The 12959-nt window shown below is 46.0% G+C and overlaps 1 protein-coding gene across 5 annotated transcripts in view; it reads left to right on the plus strand.

Annotated features, from left to right (window-relative positions):
• Positions 1 to 12959, plus strand: part of Ttc28 (tetratricopeptide repeat domain 28) — a 184204-nt gene that overhangs the window by 58282 nt on the left and 112963 nt on the right. For all 5 annotated transcript variants that reach the window (XM_059249011.1, XM_059249012.1, XM_059249010.1 and 2 more), the window contains exon 2: positions 12068 to 12575. In XM_059249011.1, the coding sequence (XP_059104994.1) occupies positions 12068 to 12575 (508 nt within the window). The remainder of the gene's footprint in view (positions 1 to 12067; positions 12576 to 12959) is intronic.

The following is a 12959-nucleotide window of genomic DNA, read 5'->3' on the forward strand; positions in this document are numbered from 1 at the left end:
AGTATACATGCATGCACGCAGGCAAAACACTCATGTACATAAAAATAAATAAATAAATATAAAGAATATTCCTTCAGAGAACCCTCTAAATACAATCAAGGTTTTGTGCTTCCTTACATGAAATTGCAGTTTTCACATTTGCCGGCGGTCTTCCCGATGGACCTTCTGGCCTTGACTGTGTTCCTCCGAGACATGGGGTTATTTGACTATGCCCTGCTCTCTGCCTTCCTCCATCTCGGTTCTCCCACTCACTTCTCTTAGTCTGACCACATCCCTGCTGCCAGGTGAGCTTATTACCCTCCTGTTTCCCCTTCATCCCCCCTCCCCCTCTCTTCACTCCCTCCCCCACTTCCTCCCTCCCTCCTCCTTCCTCTCCTCACTCCCTTCCCCCCTTCTCCCTCCCTCCCCCTTCCTCTCTTCCTCCCTCCCTTCCAATCTTCTGAGCTATAAAATGAGGCAAAGTGCACCCTGGGTGTGATCAGGATGACCCAGTATAGCCTTCTTACAGGGGATGTGTTCCTCTCTTGGGAGCTGGAGTGGAACAGGGCTGCACCTACCCACCCGGATGGAAGCTATCAGTCACCTCCCTCCCACCTCACCTTGCTCCTCCCTCTCTCTGTCTGTGGTCCAGCCATTGCCTCCCCCTTTCCCACCACTGACCCAGAGTGAGATACTGCACTCCCTTTAAGAGTGTTTCAGAAGGAAACCCCCGAGGCTTCCATAAAACTGTGACTTCTTACAGAGCCTGTTTAATACTGTGCTACATTGAGTGGAACCTTCTGGAAATGGTTCCTGCCATTGTAGGAGTTGACCCAGTTCTTCTTTTCTGTGGAGCTCTAAGAGCACACCCTTGTCAAGATGCATTTAAGCACCCTTGAATTCATAGCCTGGTATGATAGTTGGAAACCATCTATGGACGTCCCTCCATAGAGTTACTTACAGCTGTGGCTGAAATTCAGTGACTGGGGCAGCTTTCTGGGAGCTCTCAATCACATTAGGTGTGTGGGCCAGGTCTGGACTAGACACGTCCCACATCTGTAGATGACACTGTAGAGAACATTAATTAATGGTTCATCTCATCCTGGCAGTTAATCCCAGCATTTGGGGGGCAGAAGCAGGCGGATCTCTTGAGTTCAAGGCCAGTATGGTCTAAAGAATGAGTTCCAGTACAGCCAGAACTACACTGTGAGCAGTGTAGTGACCTGTCTGTCCTTTGCCTGTCCCTTATGTGGGGTTGTTTGCTATCAGGTCTTGACTTACAGCCTAGCATTACCTTTTCTCAGTTATTTCACTTTGGACCAGTTAATTAGTGCTTTTTTTTTTTTTTTTTTTTTTTAAGTGGGGGTAAACATTTTTACCCTGTGATAGGCCCTGTGGAGATTTGAGATGATGGAAATTGGATGCTTGGAATTCTGTCACTCAGTGGCTATGAGGTGCATGCTTTTCATGTTTTCCTGTCTGAGTCAAGATGGGCCTCCTTACTGTTAAACACTGTGCTGTTTAACTGCACCTCTCCCCTTTCCTGCTGCACATTGCAAAGCTCTTGTGATTTATGACATCCCTGATTTGTGAAGCGTAGTCTACATAGGTTCACACCAGACCCGGGAATCCATGCTCTCATATTCTCCAGCTCTGCTGCTTGGGTGCTAGTACAAGAAAAGGGATGGTGCCTGTCACTACATTAACACCAACAGTGCTGCTGTGGTGACGTACTCTCTGACCATTTCATGCTCATGTGCCCAGACAAAGACCACAGGGAGAAGAAGTCTAAGATCTAACAGGAGTGCGACCGATGGGGTGAGGAGTGGCAGGTAGACGAGCAAGAAGGGTGACAAGAAACCAAGAGTCCTGAGCAGACTGAGCAGCTGCTTCTAGCCACAGGGAATCAAACATGAGCGAGTTATGCTTGAGAGTTGGAGCTGGAGGTTGCTGGTGCAGTGAACTGATCATGGCATTCTTACCAGGAGGATAGGGCGGTGTCTTGGTACACCCTCATGCAGATCCAAACTCCATGGCTTAGATGCCTTGTTCCACTCTGTCTCATGGGAGGCTCTTTTGCCATATCCCATTTTTCACTATGTTAAATTAAAAATACTGGTCATTTTTTTTTAAAAAATTTATTTATTATGTATATAGTGTTCTGCCTGCATGTGTCCTTGCAGGCCAGAAGAGGGCACCAGATCTAATTGCAAGTGGTTGTGAGCCACCATGTGGTTGCTGGGAATTGAACTCAGGACCTCTGGAAGAGCAGTCAGTGCTCTTAACCACTGAGCCATCTCTCCAGCCCTTTTTTTTTTTTTTTTAATACTGGTCATTTTTAGGCCAGCTGGGTCTATAGAGTGAGACCCTGTCTCAAAAAGAGAGGAAAAAAAAAAGCTAGACACTTTTTTATGGTGAAAAATTATCTAACAAATATAATCTGTTTAATGCCATTGTACATATTTTATGATAAGCTAAAATAAAACAAGTTTAGACAAGTTAATTAAAATTAGAATTTTAATTTTTCTTTATTGAGCATATAAATATTCAACTTTCAGACCTTTGTACGGTATCTTATTTCTTTGGAGATTTCAGAAAATGAATATATGTGCTTGTATTCCAAATAATTCATGTGCCAAAGGGATGTTGACAAGTGTCACATCAAGGACCTGATGTTTTCAGAATTTTCAGTTGACATAATGAGAGAGGGAAGGATGACATTGATTTGGTACATTTACACTTTAAATAAATGTTCAAAGCAGATTAAATTAATATAAATACATGACAATAGCATTTGTTAATTTACTCAGTTTCATTGGCGTTCAGTGTGTATAGCAACAATTCTCAGTAATTGAATACACCCTGTGTGCCAGGCACAATTCCAAGCTCTTTAAATGTGTGGTCATCATTGTCCCATGAAGTGGCTGTCATTTCCCAATCTTGTCTGTAAGGAAACAGAATGAGCTTCATAGGGCAATGTGTCCTGCGGGGACAAGACTGGACCAGGAAGCACACTGATGGCTATCCATCCTAGATAGCTGAGCTGACAGAATTAGCAGTTGTTTAAAAAGTCTGATTAAAATTGTCAAAGTTTACCTTTGCATTTGACACTGAATAGCACTGAGGATTTCAGAGACTGAAACAATGTGTTTTAAATATTAATATTTAACCTCATTTGTTAATATTGCCACATTATTTTAAAAATATTTAAATTTATCATTAAGAATATAATGATCAGAAGTTAACTCTAGATGGACTTAGTATATAAGTAATTGGCAATGAAATAAAAATTACTAAATAAAAACTAGTGTAGTTCTAGTTTCAGGGGTTGGTTTCAGATGCTGAACATGCGGGGGTGGCTAAACATGGCAGGCTGCTAAATGCAGGGGCCAAGTGATGAGAAAGTGGGAGGGATGAGCTTGTGACCGGTTGCTGGAGGAATGTGTACAGATTTGCTTCTTGTGCCTGTCACAGCAGAATCAGTGAAGGCCATGGAGACTTGGGGTGAGTGGCTGGGAGGAGGCACCTGCTGGGACTGGGGACCTGGCACTGGTCCTGGCCCTTCCCTAGTTACTAAGATTGACTCTCACCCAAGATGATGGACCACTACCCATATCTAAGGACATTAAAAGATTCTCTTGGCAAGTGTTTTTCAAAGTTCTGTAAAGAGTCCTGTGGATGTCCAGTCCATCTGAGCAGTGGCACTTCACTTCGGTTTATTTTGAGATGATTGCTCCTGGATTCAAGCAACCCTACCTCAGCCTCCCAAATAGCTGGGACCACAGAGGTATAGTTCAATGGCTGTACCTTCATTCATTCAAATCCCATGTAGGGTTAACTGGTTAGCTGACACTTGGAGCCAATAGCCTGGGTGATGTATAAATATGAAGCTCTAAAACACTCTTGCTCTTGTGCTGAAATCTGGATTTGGAATCATCATTCCCCATAGGAGAAGAGGAGGAATCTGCTAGAGTGGGTGAGCACACCGAGAGCAGAGGTTGCCTGTCCTTGTTCCTGAACATCCAGAAGCTGTGTGTTTCAGCGCCTCAGCAACCATTACGACCTGGCCTTTCTAGTGAGAGGGTGTGGTAACATTCCTTCGCGGATGGACGCAGAAGGTCTCAGTTGTTTAATTCCAAAACATCTCTCCGGATCCTTGAGGGTCATTTTTACACCCAATTTAAAGGTCTCCCGGTATCTTCTAGCATCTGCACACAAGATGTCCCTTTCTGGGACACTCATGTACATGTGTGTTACCCATCTGTCTTCCTCCACATTCCTCCTTATATCCCATCCTGCCAAACCCAGGTTTTATGATTCAGTGTAAATACTGCCTTCTGAGGTGATCTGTTACATTCCTACCCCTGTAGAACAGTGTTTTATAGTCACTGAAATGACCGTAAATGCAGAGTGTCTGGCAGTGATGGCATGGAACTAAAACAACATCATGCTAGAGTGAACTCTGTCGTGGGAAGCTCCTCTGAGACGAGGCTATCTCCTGGTGCTTTACCTGTCCAACTCTTCTCCAGCAGCCGCTGCAGCTCCAGCTGTCTACTTTGGGGACCATGGTGGCTGTGAGGTCCTCCTCTGGTGTAGCCTGGCCACTAGGGTGCAAAAGAGGGAGAACCCTAGGCAGTGCCGAAGAGACACTAGAAGTTCCTCTCTGCCATTCAGAAGTTGTTGGCTCTCAGAGGCTGCATTGTGGCGTGGCACTGATGGCAACAATTGATATTACATCAAGTTTACACAGGGCATCAAGTTTTCTAGAAGTGAAATCATTATAAATTCTGGCAGTTTTCTGGTGTAATTAAAATGTCTAACAGGAAACCCCTGGGAAACCAGATGCGGTTTTACTATTTCTAGAGCTGACAGTGGCAGTGTTTCTTGCCAGCTTTCGTATCTTATGACCTATAAATTGCTCTTAATAGCTAATCTGTCATCCCAGCTTCTCACACCAGAAAGCTTGTTTCCTTATTAATCTGTTCATTTGCATCTGCAAAGGACATTTACAAATCCTCCGTTTGAAAACATTGCCGTATAATGCTGGCCATTATAAATAATTCATCACCTGTGATAGAAGCTCTTACGCCTAGGTAATAGATCTTTGTGACATTATATTATTCTTCCAACCCTAATATAATTTGGATAAAAATAATTTTTATGAAAGTCCTCTGGCTGCTAGGTTACCATGGAGAACCCGTAACTGTTACTAATGACTCTGTAAGCCCAGAATATAGACTCAAACCAACTATTGTATCACACTAGAAAGACATTCAGCTCTGCATACTGTTTATACAATAATTGTGTAATATTCTTTCAAGCTGAGGTTTAGAGCTTGGGACATTCTGGCTGGCTTGACTATGAATAAACCTGACACCAGTCATGGAACATGGGCAGCGTGGAAATGACTTCTGATCTTCACATGCCTCCCTGTATATGTGGTACAGCTAAGTTTCCTCTCTCTCTGGCAGTTCCCTAGACCCCATGGAGGAAGTGTTTCCCTACCTAGAGCCTCAGATTTTAACTGCTTTTGTTTGTTTCATTGATTTGTCTACATTCATCCAAGAAGCATGTATAGAAGCAGGAACAGAATGTGAAAGGAGCTATGAGGCTTAATTGAGGGGATTAGGGTCAGCTCCCAGGCTGAAGCTAGGGCAGTGTGTACATACTCTCATATTCCACCTGGCTATTAACAGGGAAGCTTATAGTCTGACCATCAGCTTCCCAGTGGCACAAGCAAAGAGGTAAACGTGGTGTTGCCAGAATGAATGACACTTTCTTTAGAATGATGCCACAGCAGCTGTACACAGAAGCACTGAATTCTGAACAGGGTTTTTTTTTTTTTGCCATGGAGTTGTTGTTGGGTGTTGTCATGGGCACCGACAGAGAGGGAAGATGCCTGTAGTTTTTGTCCAAGTGTCTCATGTGAGCACCGAGTGAATATTCCAGGAGCCCTTGACCGTCATCTACTCTTCATGAGAATTACTTTATCAGCTCAGGTGCTCAAGCTATAATATGCTCATTAAATAAGATGTGCATGTCATCTAAGACACACCCCAGAAGAACGAGATTCACTCCGCAGTTTTTCTGGGCTCATATCTGTGTAGCTATTGATTCTCCCATACGTATTGATTCTCTGTGACTTGGAGAAGCCGGTTGACCTTTGCACCTAGATACACCCAAGACTATCAAGATTAGCTAGGGGCTGGAGAGATGGCTCAGAGGTTAAGAGCACTGACTGTTCTTCCAGAGGTCCTGAGTTCAATTCCCAGCACCCACATGGTGGCTCACAACCATCTGTAATGAGATCTGGCACCCTCTTCTGTATACATAATAAATAAATCTTAAAAAAAAAAAAAAGATTAGCTAACACTGATTTAGGTGCCAGTTCTTCTCCAACGTGGTTTTCTTATAGAATGGACTGAAGTTTCATTGCAGAAGCTCGTGTGACTGGGCCACCGGATAGTTGGCTCTCATAGCTGACTCTCCTGGAGAGTGAAGTTGATGCTCAGTGGAATATTAGTCAGGATTGGTGGGTTCTGCAGCAATAACAACCAGTCCCAGTATCTCGTGCCCACTCTGTGTTCATTACAGATCAGCCAGGGCTCTTGTACAGTAACACGTGCAGATCTGTTTAGATGGAGCTATCTATAGCCACAGAGAAAAGGATGTGGTGATACGTGTCCTGCTTTACAGATGCCTGCTTTTCCCAAGGAACAATCACCTTGATTAGCTGAGGCTGGGTGCACAGCTCTGAAGACTGCCCTCTCTCAGTACTTACACTGTATCAAACCGCAAGCAGGTGCTGTTTTAGTTAGCAGTATTCTCTTTATCTTTATGGCTCTCCCTCTGTGTGTGACAGTATGAATGCCCTGCTGGCCATTCCATGTAGAGCTTGAGTGTATCCAGTGCCCGGGCTGGAGATGCTGGGTGTGGCCTTTCCCTGCAGTGTTATTACTTGGTACCTTTAGGGTGTCACTACACCTCTGTGCACACAGCTTTGTCTGACATGCCAGGTTTGACATGATGATCGGATAAAGCCATGCTTGGGAAAAGCCTGGGATTGTCTACCTTGGGTACAGACTCATCCAACCTGCTTTCCTAGGCTCAGCACACATATTTGCATCATGCCTTGTGTGGGCTGTTTGTTTCCTGGAATCACCCACCCACCCCTTCCTCCAAGGGGGGAAGTTCTAATTTATGTATAAATAATTTTTCAACTAATGGCCTTATTTTAGAGTAGAAAATTAAGGAAATAAAGTTCTCACACAGTGGCCTCCCATCTGACGTCTTCTGTAGGGTGTGTATCTCACCAACGATGAGCCAATGCTGATATATTATTTACTAAAGTTGACATTTACAGTAGGGTTCATTCTGTGTTATAAACATAAATGTCACATATATCTGCTATTGTATCATGCAGATCGTGTTCAGTGCCCTAAACTCCCTGTCCTCCACCTGATAGCACCCCTACTCACAGTCCTTTGGAACCTCTTCACCCCGAAGCTTGCCTGGTCCTGAATGAATGCAGAAAGGAGCCATTTCAGTCTGGCCTCTTTCACCAACACGTACATCTCCTGTTTCATCTGTGGCTTATTGTGGCTTGATAGACAAACAGTTTAGCCTCATACTGCCTCATAAATGCCACAGTTTAACCATTAACTGAAAGTCCTTGGCTGTGTTGTTTTGGTTTGGAGGTAAGGTCTTGCTGTGTGGATTGGGCTGAACTCAAGCTTTTAATTCTCCTGTGCCAGCCATATAAGTGCTGGAATCATTGGGATGTGATTTTGGAGGTTGTAGACTTTGAGAAAATGGAGCCTGACTGGAAGAAGTAGGTCCCTGGGGGTGGGCCTTCAGGTACGACAGCCTGACTCCACTTCCTGTTTGCTCTCTGCTGCTTGATTCCAGATCCAATGTGCCCTCACTGTGGTGGTTTCCCTCTCACCTATCTCCTTGAACCTGAAGCCAAAACAAACCCTTCCTGCCTTCACCGCATGTGTCAGGTTTCTTTGGTCACAGCAAGGGGACAGTGACCGAGTCCACCCCTAAATAAAGGGCAGGTTGGGCAGATGTCTGTAGAGCAGTAACCTGAGCACTGTGCTGCCTTCTGCATGGGAAGGTAATGGTGCTGCCTGCCATGGGGTCCAACTGCTTCTGTTGTCTTTTTAGTTGTGGTGACAGAATTCTGTGTTGTTTCCTGGCCATTTTAATATCTCTCTGAAACGACTAAACAAAGTATGTTGGAGCAGGAAGAGAAACTAAGATCTGCAAGCCTAAGAGTCCTCTAGTGCCAAGCCCTTACCTGGGCTGTCCAAGCTCTCACAGGGGAGGAACCTAGGCTCAGCAGTACTCTGTAGTGCACATTGCCTCTGACATGTGAATCTCTGTATGTCTGAATCCAGACCCTCTCCATGTTTCTGTGTTCTTTGGCTGGGCCTTGGGTATTTAATGTAGGACCCAGGGTTTATGAGCACTGAGCTGGCAGGGAATACATCATACACGTGGATTTGGGTAGTAAAAGGGAAAATCAATATTTCTGCTACTAGCTGCAAATACAATCCCCATTTCCCCAAGTACATGCAATTAATCAATTGGCAATCACACTGAATATTCCTTAGGTAACAGTGCAAAATATAACCACTATGAAAAATACGCAGGCAGGAAGGGAAACACATGCCGGATGGGAGGCAAATGTGTACATCCTCAGAACCGTGTTTAACAGTCATGTCATCAGTGTGGTTCTGGTTTGGGTAGTTTAAATCTTATTTTATTTCTCAGACTCAAAACCCTTAAAGATGGGTTGAAGTGTGAAGAAATTTCCAGCTCTAGCTCAGGCCTGGGAGCTGTGCTTTGGCAAGAACTGGACTCATTTCTATCCTGTAGAAAGAGAAAGCCATTGTGTTCTTCTGCCCAGACAGTTTGCTAGTGATTCTTTCTGTGTGCATTTTAGTGTTCAATACAGATGTTCTCAGATGTGTCCTCTGTGGGAAGCAGCTGCTGCTTTTCTGGCACAGAAGCCTCAGTGAGATCAATATAGGAAGGTAGTGTGAGCCTCAGTGCAAACACAGCGTCTGTGTGCATTGGGCCTGGGATTCCCCATTGACAGGAGCCTTCATATCCCCTTAATAGCCTGAACTGTTTCAGGTTTACCCTTATTCTTCAGGAGCAGGAACAAAGACAAGTGATTAATTTCAAACACACTTAGCTGATAAATACTATCACATGTTATTGCCCAGGGGCAATAGACACTAGATTTTATTTCCTGTGAAACTGATAAGAATATAGATGTTCAGTCACGAGTACTGATGCTTTCAGTGGCTGCTTCTAGTGGCTGCCTGGTAAGAGCCCAGCTCAAGTGGCTTGGGGTCATCAGCACCCACGCACCTTGGCTGTGAGTTTACAGAGCACTGCACCATTACTATGATGCTATCAGGAATGGTCCTGTTGGATGCCAGCCCAGCCCTTCCAAGTGTGTACAGTGCTGTTATTAGCACCATTTTATAAATACTGAAGAAGTGAAATGACTCTGATGCTCAACCCTATTCCATCTTGTCCTGTGCTGAGCCTGCCCCTGGCTTCAGAAGCTATCATGCATGCTCTATCATCACACAGTCATTCCCGGAGATGTGAGGGGTAGGATGCTGCCTTGAAGAGTCCTGCCTGATAGCTCTTCAGAGCTAAGGGGAGGATGGCAGGAAAGGGCTGATGCCCCAGTCTTCTCCATATACCCTGGGAGGGAGGTGCATGGTAGTTCCTCTCCTCATGCTCACAGAGCTTCGGCGAGGCAGCTCCTGTGTCTTCCTGACATTTAGAGAAATGAAGACTCAGAAGCACAAGATCCCCGAACCTTCATTTAGATTTGCTGTAAACCAGAGGTTTCCAAGCACAGTGACACCTGGGGTGCTGTGCCTGCCTGAGTCTTATAAATCTGTCTGCTGCACTGTTCGAAGCCTCATTGCCTCCATCCAGATCTGCTCTGTGGAGCTAGCTAGTGAATTATTTATGGCTTACACATTTGACAGGGGCTCGGGGCTACATTTGAAAACACTCAGCTCCCGGCTTGTTGCTGTGGAAGGTAGAAATGTCTTTCTGGAAGCCAAGACTCAGAGCTGTTGAGTTGCTGCAAGTCCCAGAGTTAGGGTGTGTCTGGTCCTTCGCTGCCTGGCTTCCCAGAGAAGGGCCTGTGCATCCTGCCAAGAGGGCAGCAGGTTGTAGTCTGTGGCCGCCCTAGAGAGGTTTTGATGGAAAAGAAGCTGATCAGAGGAAGGGATGGAAAAGCACCATATGGAGAATGAAAGACACTGAGGCCAAGCCTACAGCAAACGAAGAAAAGATTGTGAGGGTCAGTGCTGGTGGGGTTGGAGCAGTAGAAAGCCATGGTACAGTAGGCTGACATGGCACCCCACCCTCTGTTCCCCAGCGGCTCAGAGTGGAGACCTGAGGCCAACACTGACTTAGTGGCATGTTGCCTTGTGACATCATTGCTGTCTTGGCCAGGGTCCAGCTGGTACAGCATCATAACATCCCTAGAATTTTATCTATTCTCACTGCTCAGACAAGAACAAAAAAGCAAACTTATAAGTATTTATTTCCTTTCTGATTTCTAAATCTTTTTGTGGGAACACGTGTGTGTTGATAAAAGCAACTTAATGTAGTTCACTTGGCAAACACACCACTCAGAAGCACTGTGCAAATGGTCTTAGCCCCTGTTAGCAAGAACTGCCACTTCACAAAGCAAACAGGGAAAGCACATCACTCATATCTATGAAATATTAATAAAGCCTTCGGAAGGGCACGAAAGAGCACATATGAGACAGAACGGCCCTCCTCTACAGGGACAGCACTGCCTCATTGTTGCTCTCTGGCTGGAGGCCCCTGTGACCAAGCGCACCCTTTGTTCTTCCAGGGTCACATGTTCATGTTACAGAGGCAGAAGCAGCGTGAAGAAAGGGGCCACAAGCCAAGTGGCTGCAGACATGCAATGAAGGAGAGGAAGGGAGGCGAGCTTCCAAGTTTCAGAATAAAGGGAAGGGAAAGCCTAGCGTCACTTCCCTTTTATATCTCTACACAAAGGACTTGAAAACCCAACACTAGACTCTAAGACTGTATGCACTTGGTAGGGGGCTGGAAAGCGTATGGCCTCTTCTTTGATGCTTTGGTTCTCTATTTGTTTTGTACCTCTGTGTAGTACTGTACCGGCACAGAGTCATTTTCACTAAGACCTCTAATTTTTAATCTTTATTTTTTTTCCATGCTGGAGATTGAACTCAGGACCTTGCATGCTATTGGCAAGTGCTCTACTGCTAAGCTATACCACCAGTCCCATTAAGACCTTGAAGGCAGACAGGATTTTATATAGATGACTGGTGTGCAGTGTGTGGGGTCCTGGCAGGTGCCCTTCTCTGTGCTGAGAGGCTGCTGCTCTGAGACTCACGAAGGTAAAGGGAAGCTGGGGCTCCACATGAGCAAGAGGAGCATGGCCAGTGAAGTGAGGGCTGCCAGGTTCTGAGGTGTTAGCTGGGCCCCACCCACAGTTCTCCTTTGATTCTGATCCAGAGCTAAGCCACAAATCACTTTAGGGAGCAGGATAAGAGAACAGAGTCCTGGCCATGGTGGAAAATATCCCCCTCAACATGTGCCATTGGCTTTGGGAGAGAGATGCACAGGGTCACAGAGCTGCTCCGGGCACAGAGCCACTCGTGTGTCCCCTAGCATCCTGTGCTCAGGGAATAGAGCCACGCAGGGGTCCTCAGTACCCCATGTCTGTCATGGGATTCACACACCCTCTGACAACCTCTTCCATCGCAGAAGCTAGTGGGTACTAACAGAGCCATAATAACAGTGACTGTTAGGAATTTCAGTAAGTCTTCCAGGTGAAAACTACATGAAACACCCCACTGCTTACATGGCCATTGTCTTCTGTTAGCGACTTGCTGTGGGATGTGCTCTTTGTTGGTTCTGAATGGGCCTGTGGTCTCCTGACAGAAACACCACTGGAAGCTGGGTTGATAATTCCAGACAACTCTCAAGTTTTACCTGCTGTTTTATCTGCTGTGTCCTCATTTCCTGCCTTGTCCTTCCTCTCCAGGCAGCTTCGTCAGCCCTGAGCAGTCTGGGTCATGTGTACACAGCCATCGGAGACTATCCCAATGCTCTGGCCAGTCACAAACAGTGCGTTCTTCTTGCCAAGCAGTCCAAAGATGAACTTTCTGAAGCCCGAGAACTCGGCAACATGGGGGCTGTGTACATCGCCATGGGCGACTTTGAGAATGCCGTGCAGTGCCACGAGCAGCACCTGCGGATAGCCAAGGACCTGGGGAGCAAGCGGGAGGAGGCCCGTGCCTACAGCAATCTGGGCAGTGCCTACCACTACCGGAGGAACTTTGACAAGGCCATGTCCTACCACAACTGTGTGCTGGAGCTGGCACAGGAGCTGATGGAGAAGTCCATTGAGATGCGGGCCTATGCTGGCTTGGGCCATGCCGCCAGGTGCATGCAGGACTTGGAGAGGGCAAAACAGTACCATGAGCAGCAGCTGGGCATTGCTGAGGACCTCAAGGACCGGGCTGCAGAGGGCCGCGCATCCTCCAATCTGGGTAAGGGCCTGCCTTTGCAACCCTGGGCTAAGCTGGAAATGGCTGGAGTAGCCACTGTCTTTTTCGAGAGCGTGTGTGTTTTGGTTAAAAAGAATTCTTTTTGTATCTTTCCTTCAGCCAGACCCCCTGAGTCTGCCTACTGTAAATCACACCATCTCTTTTGTGCTCTGAGAATTAAACCTCTCAGTGCTGGGAAACAAACACCCCACCTTTCAGCCCATCCAGAGAGAAGAGCAAGTACCTCTCTAACAGTGAGAGGAGCATGGAGGTGGTAGGGAGCTGTGTGTGATTTAAGAGCCTGAGGAAAATACAACAGGGATGACTTGACTTGGTGAATTAGCCCACGGTGTATCTTTTCCCTCAAAATTATGTATATTCAAGAAT

This window comes from Peromyscus eremicus, chromosome 23, assembly GCF_949786415.1.
Source record: "Peromyscus eremicus chromosome 23, PerEre_H2_v1, whole genome shotgun sequence".
NCBI lineage: Eukaryota > Metazoa > Chordata > Mammalia > Rodentia > Cricetidae > Peromyscus > Peromyscus eremicus.